At 35.8% G+C, this 26,731-nt stretch overlaps 1 protein-coding gene across 2 annotated transcripts in view; it reads right to left on the minus strand.

Moving 5' to 3' along the window:
- Nucleotides 1-26,731, minus strand: part of PDE3B (phosphodiesterase 3B) — a 177,441-nt gene that overhangs the window by 38,170 nt on the left and 112,540 nt on the right. The window contains exons 3-7 of one of the 2 annotated variants that reach the window (XM_007460213.1): nucleotides 21,696-21,944; nucleotides 18,745-18,887; nucleotides 12,325-12,431; nucleotides 4,485-4,686; nucleotides 3,839-3,915 (exon numbers count right to left, since the gene is read on the minus strand). In XM_007460213.1, the coding sequence (XP_007460275.1) occupies nucleotides 3,839-3,915; nucleotides 4,485-4,686; nucleotides 12,325-12,431; nucleotides 18,745-18,887; nucleotides 21,696-21,944 (778 nt within the window). The remainder of the gene's footprint in view (nucleotides 1-3,838; nucleotides 3,916-4,484; nucleotides 4,687-12,324; nucleotides 12,432-18,744; nucleotides 18,888-21,695; nucleotides 21,945-26,731) is intronic. The other variant, XM_007460214.1, reaches the window with a different exon arrangement.

Consider the following 26,731-nt stretch of genomic DNA (forward strand, 5'->3'; position numbering starts at 1 on the left):
CATTTTGATCTTTTCCAGTTTAGCGCTATCATGAATAATGATGTCATAAGCATTCATAATCCTGTCTTTGAGTGCTCATATGTTTTCTCTTGAGTAAATTCTTATCCATGTTACTGCTGGGTAAATTTATGTCTAACTTTTTTGTTTGCTTGTGTTTTGTTTTGTTTTTTTGGCCGCACCACACTGCATGTGGGATCTTAGTTCCCCAACCAGGGATCAAACCCACACTCCCCACAGTGGAAGCACAGAGTCTTAACCACAGGACCACCAGGGAAGTCTCCATGTCTACCTTTTAAAGAAACTGTCAAAATGTTTTCCCAAGTGGGTTTACCATTTTACAATCCCATCAGCAATGCATAAGTTCCAATTTCTCTTCATCCCTGCCAACACTTGATATTGTCTGTCTTTTTGATTATAGCTATTCTGGTTTGAGTTTACTGGTATTTCACTGTAGTATTAATCTGCATTTCCCTAATGACTAATGATGTTAATAATTTTTTCATGTGTTTACTACCCATTAATTTATATCCTTCATATCCTCCACCAAAAGTCTTTCACCAAAATATCTACAATCTTTTGCCTGTGTTTTAATTGAATTGGTTGACTTGCTATTGAGTTAAAGAGTTATATGTCATGGTTATAAGACCTTTATCAGATGTATAATTTGCAAGTATTTTCTCCCAGTCTGTGGTTTGTCTTTGATTTTCTTATTGGTGTCTTCTGAAGTGGAAATAAGTTTTGAAATCAGGTAGTATCAGTCCTTCAAATTTGTTATTTTTCCAAATTGTTTTGGCTATTTTAGGCCATTTGTATTTCCATGTAAATTTTAACACCAATTTGTCAATTTCTACCAAAATAAGCCTACTGGAATTTGATCAGAATTGCAATGAATTTACAGATCAATTTGGAAGAATAGCCTGTTGACAGTACTGAGTTTCCCAATCTGTTTGCTATGCAGTGCCTCTCAATTTATTTAGTTTCTTTAATTTTTCTTTAATTTTCTTTCTTTAGTTTTCTCAACAATGTTTTATAGATTTCAGTTTATAAATCTCCTAATTCTTTTGTTAAATTTATTTTAACTTTATTCTTTTTGATACTATTATGAATGGAAACATTTTCTAAATTTCAATTTTTGATGGTTCATTTCTGGTATAGAGAAATACAATTGATTTTGTACTTTGGTCTTGTGACTTTGCTAAACTTCTTTATTGGTTCTAATAATTGTGTGTGTGTGTGTTTGTGTGTGTATTTGAAACTTTCTACAAATGATCTGTGAATAAGGACAGTTTTATTTCTTTATTTCCACTCAGATATCTTTATTTTTTTATCTTTCTAGAAATTTTCCTGGCTAGAACCTCCAGTACAATATTGAATACAAGTGCTGAAAGCAAAAATCCTTCTCTTATTCTTTTTTTTTTTTTAACATCTTTATTGGAGTATAATTGCTTTACATTGTTGTGTTAGTTGCTGCTGTATAACAAAGTGAATCAGCTATACATATACATATATCCCCATATCCCCTCCCTCTTGCTTCTCCCTCCTACCCTCCCTATCCCACCCTTCTAGGTGGTCACAAAGCACAGAGCTGATTTCCCTGTGCTATGTGACTGCTTCCCACTAGCTATCTATTTTACATTTGGTAGTGTATATATGTCCACGCCACTCTCTCACTTTGTCTCAGCTTCCCCTTCCCCATGTCCTCAAGTCCATTCTTTACTCTGAGTCTTTATTCCTGTCCTGCCCCTAGGTTCTTCAGAACCATTCTTTTTTTTTTTTAGATTCCATATATATGTGTTAGCATACGGTATTTGTTTTTCTCTTTCTGACTTACTTCACTCTGTATGACAGACTCTAGTTCCATCCACCTCACTACAAATAACTCAATTTCATTTCTTTTTATGGCTAATATTCCATTGTATATATGTGCCACATATTCTTTATCCATTCATCTGTCGATGGACACTTAGGTTGCTTCCATGTCCTGGCTATTGTAAAAAAATTCAAAAAGAGTCATGTCTCTTCTCTTATTCTTTTTTTTTTTTGGCAGTACGCAGGCCTCTCACTGCTGCGGAGCACAGACTCCGGACGCACAGCCTCAGCAGCCATGGCTCACAGGCCCAGCCACTCCGCGGCATGTGGGATCTTCCCGGATCGGGGCACAAACCCGTGTCCCCTGCATCAGCAGGTGGACTCTCAACCACTGTGCCACCAGGGAAGCCCCCTTCTCTTATTCTTGATCTTAGGGGGAAAGCATCAGTCTTCCTCTAATAAGGATGATGTTAGCTCTGTGTTTGTTTCAAAGATGCCCTTTATCAGATTGAAGGACTTCTCTGATATTACTGGTTTGAGTGTTTTCATCATGAAAGAGTATTGAATTTTGTTAAATGCTTTTTCTGCATCAGTTGAGATGTTCCCTCTTTAATGGGGTATATTACATTGATTAATTTTCAAATGTTAAACCACCCTTGCATTCCTGGCATAAATACCAATCGGTCATGGTATGACATTTTATCTGTTGCTAGATTCATTTTGTTAAGGATATTGGAAATGTTGGTCTATAGTTTTATTTTCTTGTGATGCCTTTGTCTGCTTATAGTATCAGAGTAATACTGGTCTCATTTATAGAATGAGTTGGGAAGTTTGCCCTCCTATTTTTTTGGAAGTTTGTGAAGGATTGGTCTTCTTTCTTGTTGTTGTTGTTGTTGTTGTTGTTGTTTGCGGTACGCGGGCCTCTCACTGTTGTGGGCTCTCCCGCTGTGGAGCACAGGCTCTGGACATGCAGGCTCAGCGGCCATGGCTCACGGGCCCAGCCGCTCCACGGCATGTGGGATCTTCCCGGACCGGGGCATGAACCCATGTCCCCTGCGTCGGCAGGTGGACTCTCAAACACTGCGCCACCAGGGAAGCCCCTCTTGTTGTTTTTTAGTCCTTTAAAATGTAAAACCCCAAAACTATTAAATTGTACACTATAAAAGGGTGAATTTTAAAGTATGTGAAGGGATTGATATGCACCTATAACCCTTGAAAGGGCCTATTTCTGGTTTACCTTTATTCTTAGGATGCAGTACTGCTGAGTTTACCAAGTTACTCCTACCACGGCAAACCTTCAATTCCAATCTTTGTCTCCCTAGTCCCATGAAGCTACCAAAGGGACTGCTCATTCTATCAGTCACTGGCCCCTCTGGAAGCAGCAAACACCCTTTTGGTAGCCCCAAACTTGAGACTCACTTTCTTGGATTTCTGTCCTCCTCCAGGTCTTACACTGGAAATTCTGAGGAGCTTGTTAGTTCTTCAGTGGCTTCAAGCAGTTTTTTTTATTGTTGTTAATAACTTGTAACTTTTCTAGCTACCTTCAGGGGATATGATGGTCTGAGTTACCTAGTTAACTATTAGTGGACACTTGAGTCATCTATGTTTTAAAGTTATAAAACAACTATAACTTTATCACTAACAATATTTCTTGTTTGAGGGTATGTTTCAGAATAATATAATTAACTAAATTTTAAAACAACTCCTTTGTGTAATTATTTAAAAATGTATGCAAACGCTTTTGAGCTAAGATTATGCAATTTAAATTTCGAGGTTAATATAGTTAATCTCACTATTTATGAACCCTAGACATAAGACTATATTCATTCGTACAGCACATTTTTACTCTTCAAAATACTTTCACCATCTATTATTTATAATTTGCTAATAACTCTTTTGTGAAGTAAAAAAGATTATAATCTTCATTTTAAAGATGGATAGACTAAAAAACTCATTCATTTATTCATTTTAAAAAACAATGTAAGAAATTGTTCTTAAATTTAAACACACGTGACTTTTGCAGTCTCACCTGACTTTTCCCTGTGGCAGTCTGTACCAGACTCTGGTTCAGATGCTGAAGCATATTTCAATATTTGATGTCCACAGCTTATAAAATAAAACAGATAAATATATGTATATGATAAGTGAGGCAAAATTTTTTTACCTAAATACAATCAATAAATCTGGTTATTTTTTAACCGCAAGATCCCAACTGCAAAATATCCTAATATTCCAATCTCTCTATAAACTTAACAGGCTTTATCCTAGAAAGCACCTGTGTCCCTATGAAGGAAATAATATATTTTTGAAGTAACACTGAGATCTGAGGTAAACACTTATTACCATCAAAGCAGAAATAAGAACAAACACCATATGAACTGGGTACTGTAAATAGGTACTAAATTAGTACATACTAAAATAATTCTCATACATTTACTGATATCTTATGATGGATAAAATACCACTATATTTCACTTCAGATGGAGATCATTTAGCTGGGAAATGAATAATGGCACTGAAATGAAAAAAAATTGTTTAGAATAAAAACTGCTAGATGAAGAAGAGGATGTAGTATCCATTAATCATCTAGTTATAATACAGAATGAGAAAACTGGTAATACTTTATTAAAATAACATATATTTTGAAACAAATAGTAAACACTTGGGAAACTTACCTGTTACATAAATTGCTATCAGAATTTCTAAGTTGCTGATAAAAATCTGGTGAATTGGGTGCATTGCTCAGAGATCTGTGTAAAATAACACTTGGCTTAGTAAGAAAATCAGCAGTGTCAGGAAATTCTACAGGCGATCGGTTAGTTGGAGAGCCAGGAGACATTGGTCCATGACTGGGAGAATTCAGGCCGGGTAAAGCACCTAGAAAATTGAAAGAGAAGAAAGAGATATGTATGTATGTATGTACTGATATGTATTATTGTCCGTGTTTGGGTGTTTATAAAGAGCATTTTCCTTCTTTAAAGAAAGCAAAATATTTACAGTTAAATGATTAACTAGATTTCTACACAGAGCTATCTTCAAGACCTTCTACGAATTCAGGCAGAATACAGACCATATTTGTCATCATCGATGACTGTGGAATAAACACCCTGTGGCAGGATGGCACATAGTAGGTAAATACTAAAAGTATAACTAAAATGTACATAATGTGTGGCACAAATTTTCCTAATTCATATTGGTCTTTATCTTTAACATTTTGTGTCCCTACAAGCTTGATTATCCACATGAACAAAAGCATCTTTACCAAATTTTATTGAATATTTTTCAGTACAATACAATTCATTTTTATTGAAGAACCAAAGTTCTTGATAGCATTAAGCAAATTAAGCATATGATAAAATTATATTAACACAACAGCAGATCCCTTAAAAAATCCACATCTTTCCAGCTCATTCATTCATTCAACAAGTATCTGAGAGCCTATTATATGCTGGAAAACGTGCAGTGTTTCACAATGGAGAAAAAGATGCCATCCCTACAACTCAATGAACCTAAAGTCTAGTGGAAAATACAAACAAGTGCTAAGTGTTAAAATAAGGGAAAAAAAAGAGTGCTTCAGAAATACATCCCTAATCCTATTGATTTACTCAAGAGCCTTTGCTGGGTGCCTTGAACTAAGGGTATATCTGGACAGGTGTAGGTGGATTTAAAACTGTATTTTGAAATAAAGATCCAAGTAAAGTGTGAATCAGAGAGGAAAGCAAATAACAGTTGTTAAGGTATTATGCTATTTTCAGACATAGTTACAGACGTGTGTGATGGTTAATTTTATGTGTCAACTTGGCTAGGCTATCATGCCCAGTTGTTTGGTCAAATTCCAGTCCAGATGTTGCTGTGAAGGTATTTTTCAGATTTGATTAACATTGAAATCTGTAGACTGAGTAGAGCATATTGCCCTTTATAATGTGGACTGGCCTCATCCAATTTGTTGAAGGCCTTAAGAGAAAAGACTGAAGTCCTCCAAAGAGGAAGGAGTTTTCCCTCCAGACTGCCTTCAGAGTCAAAACTGCAACATCGACTCCTGCTAGAATTTCCAGCCTGGCAGCCTGCCCTAAAAATTCTGGACCTGACAGCCCTCTCAATCTGGCGAGCCAATCCCCATCAGTCAATCAATCAATCAATCACTCCCCACCCCATGTGTATGTATGTAAGTATATATGTATGTAGGTAGGTATATACACATGCACGAACATCCTATTAGTTCTATTTGTCTGGAAAACCCTAATACAATGTGTTACTTTATTTAATCTTCATAATAGCCCTGTGAGTTAAGTAGCATTTTCATTTTACATGTGCAGGGCTGCCAACTGCTGTTCTATCAAACTGATTTGTTTAGAGGCTCCTATAATTTCATATAATGTTGGGGCTGAAAAAGATTTTATAAATAATCGGTCAAACACTAATGTTTCAGAAGAGGAAATTGAGGACTAGAAAGGGGAAGTATCTTGTCAAAATAATAAGAGTTAGTTACGAAATGGAGACTAAAGTCCCAATTTTCAGCATTCTTTTTTCTATTATGATACTGAGTGTCCAAAACCCTGACAAACAGGCTGAGAAGAATAAAGGATAGCCTAATTTTAGGGTAGAAATTTCATATAACATAGAAAAGCTTCAAGGAGAAGACAAAATGGTAAAGAAAAACCCAGCAACCCTTACAAAATACTTTCTACAATACAGATTCATCATTTTTGTTATAAACCTTTTAAATTGTGAAATATAACACACATACAGAAAAGTTGTAACAGGAATGCTCACCACTCAAGCTAAAACATAAAACATGGCCAGAGATCAGAAACCCATGTCCAATATCTAATTCCCCTCCCTCTCATTAAAGGAAAGCATCACTTTGACTTTTATGGTAGTGTTTTTCTTGCCTCTCTTTATATTTATACCACATATGTTATCTCTTTACAGTTTAGTTTTGCCCTTTCTTTGAACTTTGTAAATTGAATCAGATAGTATAAATGCTTTTATGCCTTGCTCAACATTTTAAAAAGATGTTTCACATGTTCATTCATTTTGAATGACATATAAAATTGTATGTATGAACATAGCACAATTTTATTTCTCTGTTCAAGTACTGAACTGCCAAATTGTTTTCCAAAGTAGCTGTAGCATTTTACTTTCCAATCAGTGATGTATGAGTGTTCCTACCTCTGAACATTTTTCCAACACTTATTATACTGTCTTTAGAATTACAGACATCATAGTGGGTGTGAGGTCATGATTCCTTGTGGTTTTGATTTGCATTTCCCTAATGACTAATGATGCTGAGTGTCTTTTCATGTGGTTAGGGCCATTTGTATACCTTCTTTGGAGAAACATCTATTCAAATCTTTTGCCAATTTTTAGTGAGGTCATTTGTGTGTTTATCATTGAGTTTTAAGACATCTTTGTCTATTCTGAATACAAGTCCATTGTCAAATCATAATTTGCAAATATTTTCTTCCATCTTGTGGACTGTCTTTTCACTTTCTTTAGGTGTCTGTTGAAGTAAATACAAATGATTTAATTTTAATGAATTCCTATTATCAATTTTTAAAAATATTTATTTATTTATTTTGTTGCACTGGGTCTTAGTTGCGGCAGGCGAGCTCCTTAGTTGCGGCTCACAGGCTCCTTAGTTGCAGCATGCGAACTCTTAGTTGCGGCTTGCATGTGGGATCTAGTTCCCTGACCAGGGATCGAACCCGGGTCCCCTGCATTGGGAGCATATAGTCTTATCCACTGCACTACCAGAGAAGTCCCCCTCTATTATCAATTTATTTCATTTATGGACTGTACTTTTGGTGTCTAAGAATATCCAAACTCAGAGATTTTCTCCTATGTTTTCTTCTACAAGTTTTATGGTTTCACTCATATTTGAGTGTACGAGCATTTAGAGTTAATTTTTGAGTATGATGACAGGTATGGTTCCAAATTCAGTCTTTTTCATTTGTATATCTATCCAGTTGTCCCAACATCATTTGTTAAAAACACTATTCCTTCCCCTTTGAATTACCTTGGCACACTGGCTGAAAATCAATTGACCATGTAAGGGTTTATTTCTGGACTCTCAGTTCTATACCACTGAGTTGGAATATCCTTATGCCAGTGTCACTGTCTTGATTACCATAGCTTGGTAGTAAGTTTTAAAATTTACAAGTGTGAGTCCCCCAGTTTTCTTCTTTTTTTAATTAAAGATTATTTTAGCTACTCTGGGTCCCTTGAATTTCTATATGAATTTTCAGATCAGCTTCTCAAATTTCTACAAAGAAGTCAACTCAGATTTTGATAAGGATTTGTACTAAATTTAGAACAATTTAAGGAGTATTGCCATCTTAACAATATTAAGTCTTCTGGTCCACGAACATGGGATATTTTCCATATGGGTCTTCCTGCGACTTCCCTGGTTGGTCCAGTGGTTAAAGGACTCTGCGTGCCAATGCGGGGGGCATGGGTTTGATCCCTGGTCGGGGACCTAAGATCTCACATGCCGTGCAGCGTAGTCAGAAATTAAAAAAAAAAAACATCTGGGTCTTCTTTAATGTCAACGTTTTATAGTTTTCAGTGTACAAGTCTTGCACTATTTTGTTAAATTTATTCCGAAGTATTTTTTTCTTTTTTTTAAATAAATGTATTTATTTTATTTTTGGCTGCATTGGGTCTTCGTTGCTGTGTGTGGGCTTTCTCTAGCTGTGGTGAGCGGGGGCTACTCTTCGTTTGGGTGGGTGGGCTTCTCACTGCGGTGGCTTCTCCTGTTGCAGAGCACAGGCTCTAGGCTCACGGGCTTCAGTAGTTGCAGCATGCAGGCTCAGTAGTTGTGGCTCACAGGCTCTAGAGCACAGGCTCAGTAGTTGTGGCACATGGGCTCAGTTGCTCTGCGACATGTGGGATCTTCCCGGACCAGGGATTGAACCCGTGTCCCCTGCAATGGCAGGCAGATTCTTAACCACTGTGCCACCAGGGAAGTCCTGAAATTATTAATTTCAGTTTTGCATTGTTCATTGCTAGTATATAGAAATACAATTGATTATTGATTATAGATCTTGTATTCTGCCACACTGATGAACTTGCTTATTGGTTGTAATAGGTTTAATGAATTTCCTAGGATTTATAAACATATGATTATGTTGTCTGCAAATAGTTTTACATCTTCCTTTTATTCATTTTTACCTAAACTTCCCTGAGTAGAACCTCCAACCCAGTATTGAGTAGAAGTGGTAATTATTTTACAATTATTTAAATTATTTTATAATTTTATTTTATAATTTCTACTTCTTTATATTCTTTCTGTGGTGAGACACTGTTGTCATACTGTCCTTACTTGAGATATGGTTTCCTCAAGTTCTTTAAACATATTTATGGTAGCAGATTTAAAGTCATTACTAAATCCCAAATCCAAGCCTCCTCAGGGAAATTTTGTTGGCTGTTTTTCATTGTCTACATGGCGAAAAATTTCTTGTTTCTTTGCATGCTTCATGGTTTTTTTGTTGAAAACTGGACATTTTAGATAATATGTTGTAACAATTCTAACATCAGATCTCTCCCACCCTCAAGGTTTATGCTGCTGGTTTTTTGTTTGTTCGTTTTTTGTTTCTGATTATTCATTGAGTGATTTCCTGGACTCATTATGTAGATTTTGTTTTCTCTGAGGTGTGTAGCCACTGAGTTCTCTGCTGCCTTTTTTCCCTTTTCTCCTTGATTTACGCTTGCTTTCTTAGAAGCCATTCTTGGGTCAGTGTAATTTAGATGAGACTGAAATTACTTTAAATGTCTTGCCTCTATGTCATCTGTAGATGAGAATCTGTTTGAAAAGATACAACTTCAAACTTCCAGGCAGTTTACAAGACAGCCTTAGCTTTTATTTCCTGCTTGTGCAGGACCTCAAGGTCAGCTACAGATGGAGTGACCAGGGCCTTCACCTTTCCCGGGCACGTGCACAGCCCTAATAAACATGTGCTCAGCCTAGTATATGTGGTGGGATAAGTGTCCAAATTCATTTCTTGGATATCCAGTTGTTCTGGCCCCTTTTGTTAAAAAAAAAAAAAAAAAAAAACTATCCTCTTCTGTTGCCAGAGCTTTCCACTTCCCCAGGGTCACCTAGTGTCCAAGATTTCCTTTTAAATTCCCAATCAGCTCTTGTTTGCCCCAGTTGAAATCACAGCCTTACGCACTCACAATGTTGCCTGGCATAGGGTATAGGGGTTTTTTTGTTTGTGTTTTTGGAGAGCTGAGCTCTGAGTCAAATGAAATATCCACAGCACCCTGGGGATAGAAGTGTTTGCCAGGGAGCTTGAACAAAACGTTTACTGTACTATCAGGTTGTTGCTTTTAATGCAGTTTCTAAAGAGGTAAGACTCTAATGGCTGCAAAGCTAGTGGCTTTTAGCTGTAGTATCACTGAGCTGGGCAGAGAGAGGGTTTGGGAAGTGCCCCCAATTAAGCTGTCGCAGAACCCCACTGTCTCACCAAGGTTCGGTAGTTAGTTTCTCTTGTATAGATGACTTCTAGTTCTCTGGCTTTTGTTAACTTCCAGAATTCTGAAATGATTGAGTTTAGTTTTTTGCCCCTATTTTTGTTGTTTTAGCAGAAGAGCAAGTTTACTGAGATCCTCTCTCTGCCATTCCGGAAGCTGATCGCTATATATGATCTTAATCCTTTGAAACTTGTTGAGACTTGTTTTATAGCTCAGCAAATGGTCTATTTTGATCAATCTTGTGTGTGTCCTTGGAAAAAATGTGTATCTTGTAATGTCTGAGTGTGGTGTTTTATAGTCAACTAGGTCAAGTCAGTTAAATCACGTTGTCCTAATCTTCCATTTATCTATTACTAATATTTTGGTTTGCTTATTCTACTAGATAAGGAGAGTGATGAGTTAAAATCTCCAAAATTAATACAGATTTGTCATTCTCTCCCTTTAGTTCTGTCAATTTTTGGTTTGTGTATTTTATTTTAATTAATTAATTTTTGGTTTGTGTGTTTTATACCTGTGTCCTTATATTTAGTGTGCCTTTTGTAAAGAGCACGTACTTGAGTCTTGTGTTGTTAATTGTCTGACAGTCTGTATCTATTAACTGGAGTGTATTTTCAACTTTTTTGTGGAAAACTGCACATTTCAGATAATATACTCCAACAACTCTGGTCAGATCCCTGGCACCCCCAGCTCCCCTACCAGCCACCCACACTAGGTGTATATTTAATATAGTTTGCTTAATCCTCCATCCTGCTATTTCTTTTTTAGTTATTCTTTATGTTTTTGTTTCTTATTTTCTCTTTTCTTGTATTATTTTAGATTATTCAAGGTTTTTTTTTTAATCATGCCATTTTACCTCCTATATTAGCTTCTTACTTATACTTTTTCTTTTATTCTTTTAATTATCACCCTGGATATTACAATGTGCATCTTTGAAGTATTAGTTTCTTTTAAATTAGAACTTTTTTAGTACTTTTCAATCACTGCCAGTACACTGTAAGTTTAAGTCCAATTTACCCCTTTCCCACCCTTTGTGCCACTGTTACCATATACTTGACTTCTTTATTCACTATGCAAGCCACAAGGGAGTCATTGTTTTTAATGATCAGTATTCTCTTATGTACCCACATATTTAGGCTTACCAGTGCTTTTCATTCATTCCTGCAGATCCATGCTTCAATCTGGATCATTTTCCTCCTACCTAAGGAACTTCCTTTGCTGAATCTTAGCAGTGCAAGTCTACTAGCAATAAATTCTACCAGCTTTTGTTTGTATGAAAAAAATGTTATTTCACCTTAAGTTTTAAAGGATATTTTCACTGGATAAAGAATTCCAGGTTGGCAAGTTTTGTTTTGCAATACTTTAAATATGCCATTCTACTGTCTTTGGTGACTGTAGTTAATAATACTGTATTGCATAATAATACTGTATTTCATATTTGAAAGTTGCTAAGAGAATAGATCTTAAAAGTTCTCATCACAAGAAAAAAAAATTGGTAACTATGTGTGGTGACAGATGTTGACTTATGGTGATCATTTCACAACATATAGAAATATCAAATCATTTTGCTATATACCTAAAACTAATATAATGTTATGTCAACTCACCCCCCCCCCCCGTAGATAGATAATTGGATAAAAATTCTATTAGAATGACTTATTATAGGATATAGGATATAGTCAGGGTTTTTTTCTACTCTCGTATTAAGATTTTTTTTTTTCTCCCTCCACAATTCTCATGCTACAAAAGAATGCTCTTTCCGGGGTTTTCCCTTGTTCTCTGTCTACAACTACCCAGGTTAAATAGTTCTATATTTTATCCCTGAATTACTAGTGCCTAACAAAGTGCCTGATACATAGTACTTGTTCAAAAATTAATAAATGAATGAGCAAACTGTTAATAGCCAACCCAAACTGCTTAGTTATGTTAACCTATAACACATGAAATGGTATTCAAAATTAGCTATAAATAGGTAATGACAAGGTTCGCACTACCATATACTTTGAGGCCTCCCATATTTAAGTCACAAAAATGATTTCTTACCAGCTCTTCTTAGACCTATATGGTGAGTTAACGATACAGAAGATGACCTTTGCTTCGGGATTGTCAGTAGATTTGAACTAAAAGGTCCATTTAGATAGCATCCTTGACTAAAAGGGAAAGATAATAGGTTAAGATTTTTAAAACCACGAGAAATTCCTTTTTTCCTTATGATCTTCAATTCAATTAGCAAATATCTGCTTATACATTTAGTTTAGACATCTATCTAGTGCCTAAGGAGTAAAGCAGGAGCCAGCAAACTTTTACTGTAAAGAACCAAGTAGTAAATACTTTGAGCTTTGCAGGCCATAAGGTCTCTGCAATTACTCAACTCTGCCAACTGCAGTATAAAAACAGCCATAAACAATAATAAACAAATGAGTATTGTTTCAATATAATTTTATTGACAAAAACAGGTATGGGCCACATTAGGTCCACAAGCTATAATTTGCTGAACCCTGGCTTCAAGCAGGTTATGAATATCACCTGGAGGGCTTCTTACTACACAGATTTCTAGTCCCATCCCCAAGATTTCTGATTCAAAAGGTCTGTGAAGAAGGTCTCCCCTTCTTCACAGATATTGATTTACCCACTGACGCAATCATATCCTGTAACTGAAATGTTTATTACAGGTTTCAGGGTTCTTATGAAGAAATTACATATAGGTGAGCAGTCACAGTATACCAACTGATACATAAAAGGCATTTTAAGATTATATATTTTAAAGCTTTTGGCCCAATGCCATACATATAGCACTTCCTTTCTTGGTCACTAGCCTGTTTTCTTCTGTTAGTCAATTCCTGATGTGGGCACTTTGCTACAGGATCAAGGACAAATCTAGATTCTCTATTTTCCACTCAACATTTTGTTAGTATAGGATAGTATAGAATAGTATAGATAGTATAGGATAGTATAGAATCTTGAGTTCTCAAGATTTTCCCTAACTCCTTCATCTTTTTTGTACTTCCACACCCCCTTACTCAAGGAAAATCTATTTTTCAGCATCAGATATTTCTGATGCTATCTTTGTATGTGTTTTTCCACCTGTAAAATTAGAGATTTAGAATAAAGGACTTCTAAGATAACATCTAGCCTTTAGATTCTATAACATTTTTTGCTCAATAGTAATAATAATTTGTTGGCAATGTTACAAAAAGAGGCAATAATGCAAATAATACCACTCTATGAACTCATCTCCCTACCAATGCTCAAGCATTCTTTGTATTTGAATATTCATTGCCTACATACAGAGTGGGAGAGATGGGGAAAGAAGAGTGACAATACCACCCAGGGCAATATTCAAATAGAACAATCTGTGTACTCTACCAACATCTACTTCCTGATTAATATTCAAAACAAAGACAGGGTTTTCTCCTTCAGAGAAGAGACCCAAAGCACTGCTCCATAGTCTTCTACCTTAATCCAGGGGGGCCTAATCATTGAAACAGCTGTTTAGAATTGAGAGGTCAAATGACAGGTTTTCAGCTCAGTTCCAGAATCATTAATTCCCTGGCTATAACCAGATAAATATATACCACAATGAGATTACATAAAAAATACTGAGGAGTGTATATGTATAACTGATTCACTTTGTTATAAAGCAGAAACTAACACACCATTGTAAAGCAATTATACTCCAATAAAGATGTTAAAAAAAAAAATACTGAAGAAAGCAGAGGGCAAGATAGGCTAGGAGTCCCAGTGATTATTAATAGTTGGTAGGAAGGTGATTAAAGTCAGACTTCGGAATCGATCTTCAAATCCAAGTGCACAAGCATTACAAGAGATGTCAAATGTTATGGTCACAGAGTTAAGTCATATGTTAAGAGTTGATTTCTAAGACAATCAATGCAAATTACCTTGACAAGTTTTGTATCACCTTATTTATTATTTTTTTAGGTAGCTGTAAAACTTTCTGGCTTCAACATCCAGATTTGCAGAGCCATTATCTTAAAAACTGAGTGGGATGACACCATTAGCCCTCTTGAATCTCTGCAGTTCAAATAGGTTCCAGGCATTGGTATAAATCTCTAATAAATTATGAGACACATAATTGAGAAGCTGGTTCCCAAGTACATTATTTAGAGGACATACTATTGCCAGGCAACAAGTTATTAGATTTAATTACAGAGCACTTACACGGCGATGAACGATGAATCAGGATAGGTTAAAGGCAAGCCTCTTTAGTGTAGGGGTACCTATAGTTACGGCCCTCAGAGTTTTGGTACGCAATTTGCCTACATTTCCCCAGGGAAAGTCTGTTCAAAGGAAATAAGCTGTGAGTTCTGAATACATTGTTTGTCCACAGGGAGGGTCTGGGTCCCAGCAGGCATTCCATGGATAGCAGTTTAGCCATTCTTTTAACCCTAGGTACTAACACTGTACTTGGGTAATTCAATTGTCAGCTAACCCAGAAAAGCATTCTTCAACACTTCCTGGAATTTCCTGACCAGTAAAACTTCATCCTAGGTCTGAAACTTAAGCAGAAGGCAGTACCAACTGTCATATGGACACCATATACTCCTGCAGGATACTTGTTAAGCAGCTGTTTATCTTCAAAGACCCATTTTAATGTAACCCCAAACTCTTTACAGTGGTCAAGCAAGTCTCAGAAGGGTTGTAATGACTAACGCAAGGTAGAAAATGAAAATTGCCATAAAAGAGCAAAGAAAAGGTGTTAAAGAGATTCAGAGGTGAAACAGATTACTTTTCCTTGGAGAACAAGGGAGGGGGATGTCAGCGTGTTATTCTTAAACTGTGACATCTGAGCTCAATCTTTAAAGACATACAGAAATAGGGGTCAGAGGGTCTCTTCTAGGTAGAGGGAATAACTAAAAAGGGACACAGCTGTGCACAAACGGAGGGAATATCAAACAGTTAAGCTTGACTGGATTTTCAGATAAATAAAGGTGATACTGGAGAGGTATTTTGGTGTTATAAAGTAATGGCCTTCTTAATTAATTAAAATCTCAAGTCCTCTAAGAGATGAACAGTGGTAAACTCTTTTTTTTTTTAATTAATTAATTTATTTATGGCTGCATTGGGTCTTTGTTGCTGCATGCAGGCTCTCTCTAGGGGCCACTCTTCATTGCGGTGCACGGGCTTCTTATTGCGGTGGCTTCTCTTGTTGCAAAGCACGGGCTCTAGGCGCGTGGGCTTCAGTAGTTGTGGCATGCGGGCACAGTAGTTGTGGCATGCGGGCACAGTAGTTGTGGCATGCAGGCCCTAGAGTGCAGGCTCAGTAGTTGTGGTGCACGGGCTTAGTTGCTCCGCGGCATGTGGGATGTTCCCGGACCAGGGCTCAAACCCGTGTGCCCTGCATCAGCAGGCGGATCAACCACTGCGCCACCAGGGAAGCCTCAGCAGTGGTAAACTCTTACGAGTAGGTAATACAGTGGCTGTTCAAGTAGGACTAATTCTTCTTCCTTGTGGTTTTCCTCCTCTGGAGCCCTCTCATCATACCTAACATAAGGTTTATAATACTTCATTTTTTTCTCCAGGCAAAGCATAAAGAAAACCAAGCTTAAGTCCTATATTACGCTTTACACAAATAAGGCAGCTGAAAAATATAATTCAGCTTAATTTTCAAAGGGACTGAAACTAAAAACAAAATTATGAGAAAACTTCAAGGAAGAGTCTAACACAAGTTACATGCCTGTTACTTTCACGTAGAGAGCTTTCCAAATCATTTTTCTACTCTTATTCTTTGCAAGACTGCTCATCTCTGTTTGCTTAATTTTTCCAAGTAAGGGTGCAACTTTGTCATGAGGGAGTAACAGAATTTTAAATCTCAGGCTAGGAATTTGGGCAGTATTCTATGGGTGTTGATAAATGTCCAAAAACTTAATGATTAGAAAAAACAGTATAATCAAAGTTTTGTTTACGGAAGATTTCTGGTGGAAGGGTAGAAGATGGATTGGGTAGTGAAGGATATTAGAAATGGAAGGATAATTCAATAGCCCATGTAAGGAATAATGAAAGCATGAAATAGTGTAGGCAAAGTGATAAAGGAGAAAAAGGAATAGAGAGGAAAAGAGGTTTAGAGATAGACTTGACAACTGTTATCTATAGAGTAAGGAAACAGGATGTATAGATAACACCAAGTTTTCTAGGTAAATCAATTTTGTAAGCAACCACAAAACTAGAGGACTGCAGCACTGTGCCAAGAACTGAGGACAGAATAATAGTAACAGAGGGAAAAGCAGCTGGAGGGATGAGAAATTTGGTTTCAGACATAGTTTCAGGGAGCAACAGGTTCAATATTTAAATCATGCTGAAATCATAGGGTGATTTAAAATCATAGTCAGAGAAGCTATGATCAGAATCCATAACTACATTCGTATCAAAACTAGGAAATGTGATCTCCATTCTGGAGTACTCTAATAAATTCAAAATGAATGCCTCATGATTACAGAGTTACAAGCCTATTTGTTTTGTGCTACTAAAGCTTAAATGTTCCCAAACAAAATGTCACCATACATTAATGATCTATAGCTATGATGTCTAATATGCCTGCCATTTATGTCTATATGATAGTTGCATATGGCTCTTTGTATTTTAATTAATTAAAATCAAATCAAATTTAAATTAAGTTCCTTAGTCATACTAGACACATTTCAAGCTCTCAATAGCCACACGTAGCTAGGGACTACCAAATTGCATGTACAGCTATAAAAAATTCCAGTCATCACAGAAATTTCTATTGGACGGCACTGATCTAGAGACTGGAATTTCAAAAGGAAGAGTGGTTGTAAATGCTTCATATATTCCCCTTTACCCTGCGTTCAAAGTATACTTAGAAATTTATTACTGAGAAGCTCCAGCTTCTGCACACTAGAAAGATTACTTCTAGCCTCACCTCTTTAAAGTAGATGTTTCCTAATATGGCCAATTACTGTATTCTTCAAAGTTCTAAATCTTTTATGAGGCATATGATTTTGTTTTAATGAGTGTTAAGTAAATATATGGAATCTGCCTATACTACCTTTAACTCTGAGATATATTCGTATAAAGATGAGTTTTCCTTGGACCATGTTTCTATTTTACTATCATTCGTGTGAGGCAGAAGTATAAAAATAACCTTAACTCAGTGCATCAAACGTTTCTTTTATCTTAAATGCATTGCTGTTACATCAATGTGATGAAAAGATGAAAAAATAGAATCATTTTCATCATTCTTTCTTAAACTCAAAAGTATTCTCAAGATATTTCCCAGGGTTAAGAAATGCATGTCATATTTTCAGTTCCTAACGTCATTTACTTCGTCATATCCTGCTTCCATTAACAAAACAACAACAATGACAGCAACAAAAACCATTATCCTGTTTAGGCTCTGGGCTAACTTTGGACCAAAGCTCATTTTCCTGTAATGTTCTCTTCATACTTGGATCCATTCCTATTTTATAAATCATTTCACTCGATTTTTCTTTTATAAAAATGGAGTTCATCTACTTGAATGTACAGTAGAAGATTCAAATTAATAAATCACACAAGAATCTGGAAAATTACAATGATCTGATCATATTTCATATATAAAATGTTAATATAACAGATAAATAGCTCTGATCCAACACTGCCACCTACTGTTTCAAATGTGTAACTACACGGGTCAAGTTAAAGTATCAACACAACACATGCTCAGTCCTAACAAAGTGGTTTAACAGGAAATTTACACTGGTTCCAATTTTATTAACATGGTTAGATAATTGACTAAATTGAAGCTTATAACTCACACAAGAGATCAATATCTTTCCTGGCCTTTAAAAAGCAAAGTATTGAATCCTTTGTTATCAGAGTAAGTGGATATATATACATTCAGAAGATCTCAGCTCCTGCAATCTCCCAGCCTCACTCACTTGGTTGCAGTTACTGACACCTCTCCTTTGTAGGATTAGCACTGTTTAGTTCCAAGTAAATCCTCAACAGAATGTACAATATATTAGTAGTTTTAGTTCTCCAGTAGGAACAGGGCTTAAAAGTGTCCTGTTGCCTTACATCTCACGTCTGAGGTAACATCTGCGGTGAACCTTGGGGATGCTCCTCCTTTCACAAGTCAGAAACTGTGGACCAACCTCTGAATACTATGCAGGGGACTGGTGACTGCCCCTAATATGGCCACCTCTACCGTGGCTTTCCCAGTACTGCATCCTAAATTGATCCTTGTTTCCTTAAACTGCCTCCCTGATTCATGTTCTTAAGGCTCCAGCATGCTTTGTACCCAACTTACCTATTTTGGGGGAAAAGGGAGATTACCTTCTTTTTAAGAATCAGTTTCTCTATCAGGCCACGTTACAAACAAAGCCGTCCTATACTAAAATACTTCCAGTGTTCCTTTATGCTTTTAGAACTATTTCAAACTTCATTCACAGAAAGAAAGTTGATGTATTAGATTCAGGTTTCTTGAAAAGGCTCTGGGGATTTTACCTTAAAATGCCAAATTCTTGGTGAGGCCTTTTGCCATTATTGCGTTCCCACCTTGGAGAAGTCTGGTCGATAGGTGGCAGACCTGAGGTTCCCGAGCTCCTTCTCAGCTGTGGGGTTGATAAACTATTCCTACTGTTTAGCCCCTGTTGGATAATTTAACAATGATTAAAATCGTTATCCTTCAATATGCCGTAAAAGATGGTCCATGGAAATATCAATACAAAGTACAGTTGACCCTTGAACAACTCGGGGGTTAGGGGCACTGATCCTCTGTGTAGTCGAATAATCTGGTTGTCATAAATAACATACAAGTGGGCCTTCCCTATGCGGGCTTCCTCCATATCCGGATTCCGCGTCCGTGGATCCAACCAACTGCAGATGGTTTTGAACTGTAGCATTTACTACTGAAAAAGATACGGGTCTGAGTGGACCCACACAGTTCAAACCCAGGTCGTTTAAGGATCAACCATACATTTTTAGCGTGTATAGGAGAAACAAAATATTTTATTCTGAAAATCTGTCAATTTTACTCCAAACATAACATTCTATATTGTTCTTCTATTTATCTTCCTCCAACTAAAAAATGATTTCTGAACTCCCTACAGTTTAACCAAATTTTTTTTCTTTTGTACATTTTATTCCTAGTTTTATGAGAAATATGCAACTGACAATTTTAAAAGTAGATATGAAAGATTTACCCTGAAAAAAGACTTCAGAGGGCAAGCTTAGGATCAGGAGTGATCCCTATTTCCTAATATATTTTCAGTACAATGCTAATGTACATAGAGGTTAAACTGCAGAATTCTGAGCTACCTTTTGAATTAATGACTAAATTAAATTCAGAACACCTTTCACATTAAGAATATTTTACCCTGATTTTTGAAAATATTCTCGGTTAATCCAAATGTTAACCAGAATATTCCATTTTTGACCATTGTGAATAGGTGTTTTAGTGAAATTGACATTAAACAGTTTCTGCTTCTTATAAATTATTTCCCCTATCAGCAGACATGAAACCATCTCAAAGAGATAAATACCATTTATATTTAAGTTTTCCCAAGGATGTTGAGTTTTTAAAGGTTCAATGTTAGTTATACTTACATTGAAAAAGTTGTTTATGTAACATCCTTTCTGACTATAATTTAGGTCCATACAATCTTTCTTAGTTCTTAATACACATATAAGACATTACATTAAATTATCTGTTCTAACTCCCTTTTCCTTACTAATTATTTTTTCATAAATGCTCTTGCTCTTTTCTGAAATAACATCAGGCTTTTCCAAAGCAGAGATAAATTAGATAAGACATTCAAATAAGAAGTTTTAAAGAACACAAAGAAATAAGGGTTACTTCCTGGTTCTTATATGACTTATTCCTATCAGTAAATTCTAGTACTCAAAATAAGCCTTATTACCTAGAATGTTCAGGAAATGAGGAATTAGGCATCCTATTTAATTAATATTATTGTTTAAATGTTTCTAAAACGTACAGTACACTTTTCTACATAGTAAACGTAATAACAAACGTAATACTGATATCAATGTGATTTTTTTTTTTTTTTTTTTTTGGCCTCGTCATGCAGCCTGTGGGATCTCAGTTCCCCGACCAGGGATTGAACCCAGGCCACAGCAGTAAAAGCCCAAAATCCTAACCACAAGGCCACCAGGGAATTCCCTCAGCGTGATTTTTATCACTAAGATTTTTAAGAATTATTATTTTTTAAAATTACTATTCTAAACATCAGATGTCAATGGAAAATACAAAGGAAGAACAACATATCAAATGAAAACTAACTCAAGAATATATTAGTTATTTTATTGATGAATTTATTGCTATCCCTTTTTGTTGCTTGTGATTAACCTTTCTCATAAGTAGAGTGCTAAAAAAGAAAAAAATGCCATATAACTTAATTACCATTGGGTTTTGTGTAATGCAGGTGCTACTCGATACACTTTAAAAATAAAAGCATCACATAACTACCTATGATCCAGATTTGTGAATAATTATCAAAAATTTGCCCTAATCGGGCTTGCTTGATTTTTCAACACTTCTATACAATAATGCTGAGAATTAACAGAATTAACTGATGATCAAAGTCTCTCCAAAAACTATATTTAACTTTTTCTAAGCTCTAGATCACTATTACAATGAACAAAATTAACTGGTTTGAATTTCATCTTCTCTTAGTTTCTTTAGCCAGTAGAATAAAGAAGTTAAAATAATCTCTAAAATATTTCTATTTTTAAAGTTTTATGATCTTTGCTACTGGTAAAGGTATTGATAGTCAAATAAAAGAATTAAAAGCAACCTGAACAGACATAATGTATACCTATTGAGAACAGTATTTATTATTTTCTAAAGGAAATCCTATTTTGAATCAGTGATATTTAAAGAAAAATTAATCCCATATCTACTGATGGAAAAGTCAATGCCTATTGGGCTATAGTAATCTCCAGTGGGTAGGCGGGAGGTAAGGAGACACAGTTCCAAAAAATGTGAAAATCAGTTTAAAATAATGCTGTGTAATTTCATAAAATGAATATTATAATGATCATTTTTTCTTGGTTCAAAAAGAACAATTTCTGGTTTCTAAAGAATAAAATAGAATAATGACACAATTTGAATACTAGTTTGCTGTACAGCCTGAAATTAAATTTGCCTGTTGTTCTCTACTTCTTAAAAACAATAACAACAATAATAAAAAATAGTTGCTACCAATGAAGTTATAACTGCTAATTACAGCAATATTATTTAGAATAAAAACTGAATACTTGCTTAGAATTATTTGAGATTATGACTACCTCTGAAGTCCCAAGCAACTCAATGTACTGGAAAAGAAGCTGGCCCTTTAAAAAGAAATTCTATTTTATCCAAGATTTAAAGGAGCAGTTTTAATTCAAAAACATTATTAAACGTGATAAACAGGGCTGGCTGATTACTGTATTTTGACCTTGTGAAGTTTTCTATCTCCTTTGTCGGCTGGGTCCTCTATTTCAGAGCAGTGATAAAATCCAGGAAATGGTGTGAGAGGATTAATCTTTGGCCTACAGGAGCCAGAGAAAGCACCCATCAAGCTACTGATACTCCGGAGGGAAGAAATGACTTGCGGGGGAAGGGTTGGGTCAACCAGAAGATCTGACACCATATTACGAGCCTCATTTAGCACCGAAAGATCAACTCCGCTTCCACCTCCAGAATTCTAGAAAAGAAAAAAAAAAAAAAAAAAAAAAAACCAAAAAAGAAAATTTAACATTTAAGAAAAACTTACTCTAACAATAACTAAGTACTTGAATCCTATTAAATATTAATTTTCATTTATTTGGACTTGGCATAAATGATATATCAAGTGGTAGGATTCTAACTTTAAAATTTTTGATGCTGATATAACAGATATTGTGAACTTTAATTTTTTTCCTACATTTTTCATTAGTGTATCTCATATTTAACGGTATTCATTAATGACTTACCTTATAACTAGTATGGAACCAAATTTGTGTTTCTTTCAGAATCTATAGTTTGGGCATTTAATTAATTTATTAATGATTCTCTTTCCTCTATGTCAAAATTTCTTTCAAACATATACAGCATTTCTTTTATTTACTCCTCACTTAAGAGGCAGTCTAGCATAGTGACAAGGCTTTGTTGCAAAGACATCTGAGTTGGAAATCTAGACTTTAGCCCTAACTGCATGACTTGGAGCAAGTTATTCAACATCTGAACTTTTCAGTTTCTTCACTGTAAAATGGGGATAAAAGCTACCTCATTAAGGGCTGACATGAGAATTAAATCTGATAATCTATGTAAAGCACATAAAGCAATGCATGGTACATATATTTAAAATGCAATAAATAAAACTATTATTTTCCATATTATAGAAAATGATGAGATAAAAAGGAGAAAAAATGGTGTCAGAGTTCAAAGGAGATAGTGATAACACTGAACTGAATACTTAATATGGAAGGAATAACAGGATGCTGGGCCCTTAAAAATGGATAGGAAATACATTTTAATTTAAAATTAATATTTCGTTGATGAATATATATGATATGATTTTTACTTTTTGAAAACATATATTATGTTCAACTCAATTACCCACAAAAATGAGTACACTGATAATCAGAACAGTGAATTAAAATGTTAATTTTGTTTGTTTTATTGTGCCTTGAATTTACATTTGGGTGTGTTCATAAGTATTCAAAGTATTTATTGAGTTCACTGTTTATTAATTATCCTCAACACATTTTGAAATTGAGAAATGTTATGAAAGTTAGACCAACAATTAGCTTAGTAATGTCTTTGCTCTTTGTGGAATTCTTTTCTTTTCCCTTGTGAAGTATTATTTTGTATTAGCTTTTATCTTAAAACGTTCCCCATTATTGGGCCATAGCCCAGCTATTTCTAGTCTTTATAAGCAAACACCTCTCTCTATATGTCACTGTAGAGATTAAGCATACTTCTGACAGATAGCTTCCCCTAACTTGAACTACTGAGCCAAAGTAAATGAACCAAACCAAAATCACTATAAAACTACCCTTGCATATGTTGGTCAAACCTATACCTCCACAAATTGTGTATAACAGTATCTATTTTCCCACACCCAAATAAGAAATCTGTTGTCATTTAAGTTGGTGTTCCCTTGTATGCAGTGTGTCATTTCTCTCTGGCTGCTTTCAAAATATTTTCTTTGCTTTTAGTTTTCAAAAGTTTAATTGACATATCTCAGAGTAGATTTGGGGCGGGGGGCACTGATCCTATTTGGGATTCATTCAGCTTCTTGAATTTGCAGAATTACATCTTTTGCAAAATTTGGGAAGTTTTCAGCCATTATTTCTTCAAATACTTTTTCAAACATACTCTCTCTCCTTCTCAGACACTGATGATATGAACGTTGGATCTTTTGTTATTGTCCACCAGGTCCTGAAGGCTCATTTTGTTTCCATTTATTTTCTCAATGTTGTTCAAATTGAGTAAATTCTACTGATCTATCCTCAAGCTCAACAGATTCTATGCTCTGTCATCACCACTGTATTGAGACCATTTTACAAGTTTTTTATTTCCATTATGGCATTTTTCAGTTCTATAACTTCCCTTTTTTTTTTTTTTTTGGTAACTTCTATGTTTTTGCTAAGATTTTCTATTTTGTTTATTTGTTTCAAGAAAATTTATAATTGCTTGTTAGGATGTTATTATGATGGCCGCTTTAAAATTCTTTGTCAGACAATTCCAAATCTGATCATCTTGGTGTTAATCGTTGACTGTGTTTTCTCATTTAAGTTGTGATTCTCCTGGTTCTTGCTATGACAGGTGATTTTCAAAATTTTATCAACATTTTGGTAACTATGCTAGAAGACTCTGGGTCCTATTTAAATCTTTTATAGTAGGAGGTGGTCTTCCTCTTTAGATTTAGCGCCAAGTTCTAGTCTACTTTGTCAGGCTGCAGTTCTAATGAAAAGTTAATTCTCAGGGCATTCACAGTGGTATTTTCCGTCTGCTTGATTTTCTCCTGGTGCCACTAGGGTTTCCGCTGGTCCCTGCTGGTGCTGCAGGTGAGAGCTGGTGGGGAGCTTCCTCAGGTTGGGCTATCTGGTGCCCCTAGGTCGGGGAAGGGAGTCTCCAAGCCACAAGGACCAAGAGCACTTTCTGGGCTAGGCACCTGTATTGTGGAGACCTGGCCACCCTCTGTCTCATTGGGGAAGGGGAGTCTCATGCCTAGTAGGGAATAACCATACTTCCCTGGCCACTTAACGTCAATGGAGTTCCTGATCAATTCCCTCTTGGTGTTGTTGGCAAGGCTCTCATTCAATTTTAAGGAAAGGAAGAGCCTACCTGCATCACGTTCTGCTGTTAGGCTGGGAGTCTGCATTACCCCAACATTTGCTGTTGGGTGACAGTTATAAGACATCCTGTCACACTATGTTGTTCCTCTGTTACTGGGGTCCCTAATTTCTCCTCTTTGCATTTTTCAGAGTTCTCCTTTGTTCGCGTCTTGCGTTATTTCCAGAGTTTATACTGGTACTTAGCAGAGAGTATCAGGGAGAATTAAATCTGATGATACACGCAGAACACATAAAGCAATGTATAGAATATATAGGTAAAGGGCAATAAATATTATTATTATGGAAAGTGGTGAGATAAAAATACAGATAAAATGGTACCAGAGTTCAAAGAATATATAGATAACTTTAATCTGAGTGATTAACAGACACATCATGGTAAGGGTGGCATTTGAGCTGAGCTGTTCATTTGGTAGAATTTTACTCAGAAAGATTAGGAGAAAAGAATTTTTTACAATAGAAACAAAATTTATTTGGGGGAACTCATTCTTCAAGAATAAGAGAGCATAAATAAAGGTACAAAAGTGGTGAAATAGTGATGTACAGGGAACATAAAATTTTTTAAGTATAGGCCATATATATATATATACTTTTTTTTTTTTAAAGAGCAGTGGAAGATAAGGTTGGAGAGGCATGTTGGAACCAATATTTGATAACATCAGATTCCAGGCTAAGGAATATGGACAATGGAGAGTCATGGATTTTGAGGTGGTCAAAGAGAAATAAAGCAAGAAAAGGAAAAAAGAAGTGATGGAAGGCATTAAAAAGAAGGCAGTACTTATGATGTTAAGACCTGACAAAAGTGTGAGAAAAGAGCATTCCAGGCACACAGGCTAGCGCCTGCAAAGATGCAGAGGCAGAAGCCTACCTGGCTTGTTTGAGGAATAACAAGGCCAGTGTAGCAGCAGCAGAGGAAATGAAAGAGAAAAGGAGAAGATGAGGTCAGAGAAGTAAAAGGGAGTAAAGGAAGGGACCATATCGTGCAGGGTCTTTTAAGTCCATGATTAGGACTTTAGCTTTTATTTTTGGTGAGATAAGAGCATAGTGAGCAAGAGACTGACATCATCTGACTTACATCAAATTCTTATTTCCCATTTGGCTTATATTTGGCAAACTCTTGTCTTTGTACACAGAGCCAAGAATACTACATTTTAACAGTTACTGTGGGAGTGGAGGAGGGGGAGGAAAAGGTGGCTGTGTGTCCCTCAAATGCTAAAACATTTGTTATATGGCCCTTTATAGGAAAAAATGTGCTAACTCGTATCTTATACTATAATTTCAGAGATGCTTAGTATTTATTATTATTGAAATTAATATAATATCAGCTTATATTTTTCTGTGCTACTATGTACCAGGCACATATTATTATTTTAATCAGCCCTCTGAGGAAACTGGTATTACTCCCAATTTATAGATGAAGAAATAGGTTCAAAGGGTCTTAAAAGGCTTGCCTAATTTTTTAGCTGGGAGGGACTAGTTTGTATCAGACCAACTCTTCTGCCTAGAACAATAGGTCTAGAAAAGCCAAAATAAAATAGAAATAGCATCCAGTTCAGGGCATCAGAACACAGTCAAGCAGCCAGTGCTTGAAGAAACAACAACCTAGAGTTAAGAGAAAAGATTGAAATGAACCCAATATTCTGTGCTACTTTTTCCTTTCACAGAATTTGCTACTGATTCATAGCTGACATGGGGCAGAGAAGATGAGAAGCAGAGCAGTTAAGAAGCTAGGAAACAGCTCTATGCTGGGAGACCAAAACTGGAATTTAGGGTTATAAAGACAGGGAGAGCTTTAAGTGCCAAGCAAGATCCCAGAGAGAAGGGAAGAACAAAGATGCAAGCTTGAATTCAGAGCTGCTTATCCCCTGAAGATATTTGCCAATCTGTAAACAGTGGCCAAGAGATGGAGAAACCAAGCAGAAATCCTCAAAAAGATTTCTATTTTAAAAGTAAAATATAGTATTCAGCAGTCTCAATGCTGGAGAAAACAAAACAAAAGGAGTTCCAAGAAAAATACCACTAATCAAACTGTTATAAGAAGAGACAGAAAACCTGAATAGTCCTAAAACTATTAAAGAAACTTAATCATTTAAAACTTGCCCATAAGAAAAGCTCCAAACTGAGATAGCATCACCAGAGTATTCTTCCAAAG

This window comes from Lipotes vexillifer, unplaced genomic scaffold (assembly GCF_000442215.2).
Source record: "Lipotes vexillifer unplaced genomic scaffold, Lipotes_vexillifer_v1.1 scaffold1762, whole genome shotgun sequence".
NCBI classification, from domain to species: domain Eukaryota; kingdom Metazoa; phylum Chordata; class Mammalia; order Artiodactyla; family Lipotidae; genus Lipotes; species Lipotes vexillifer.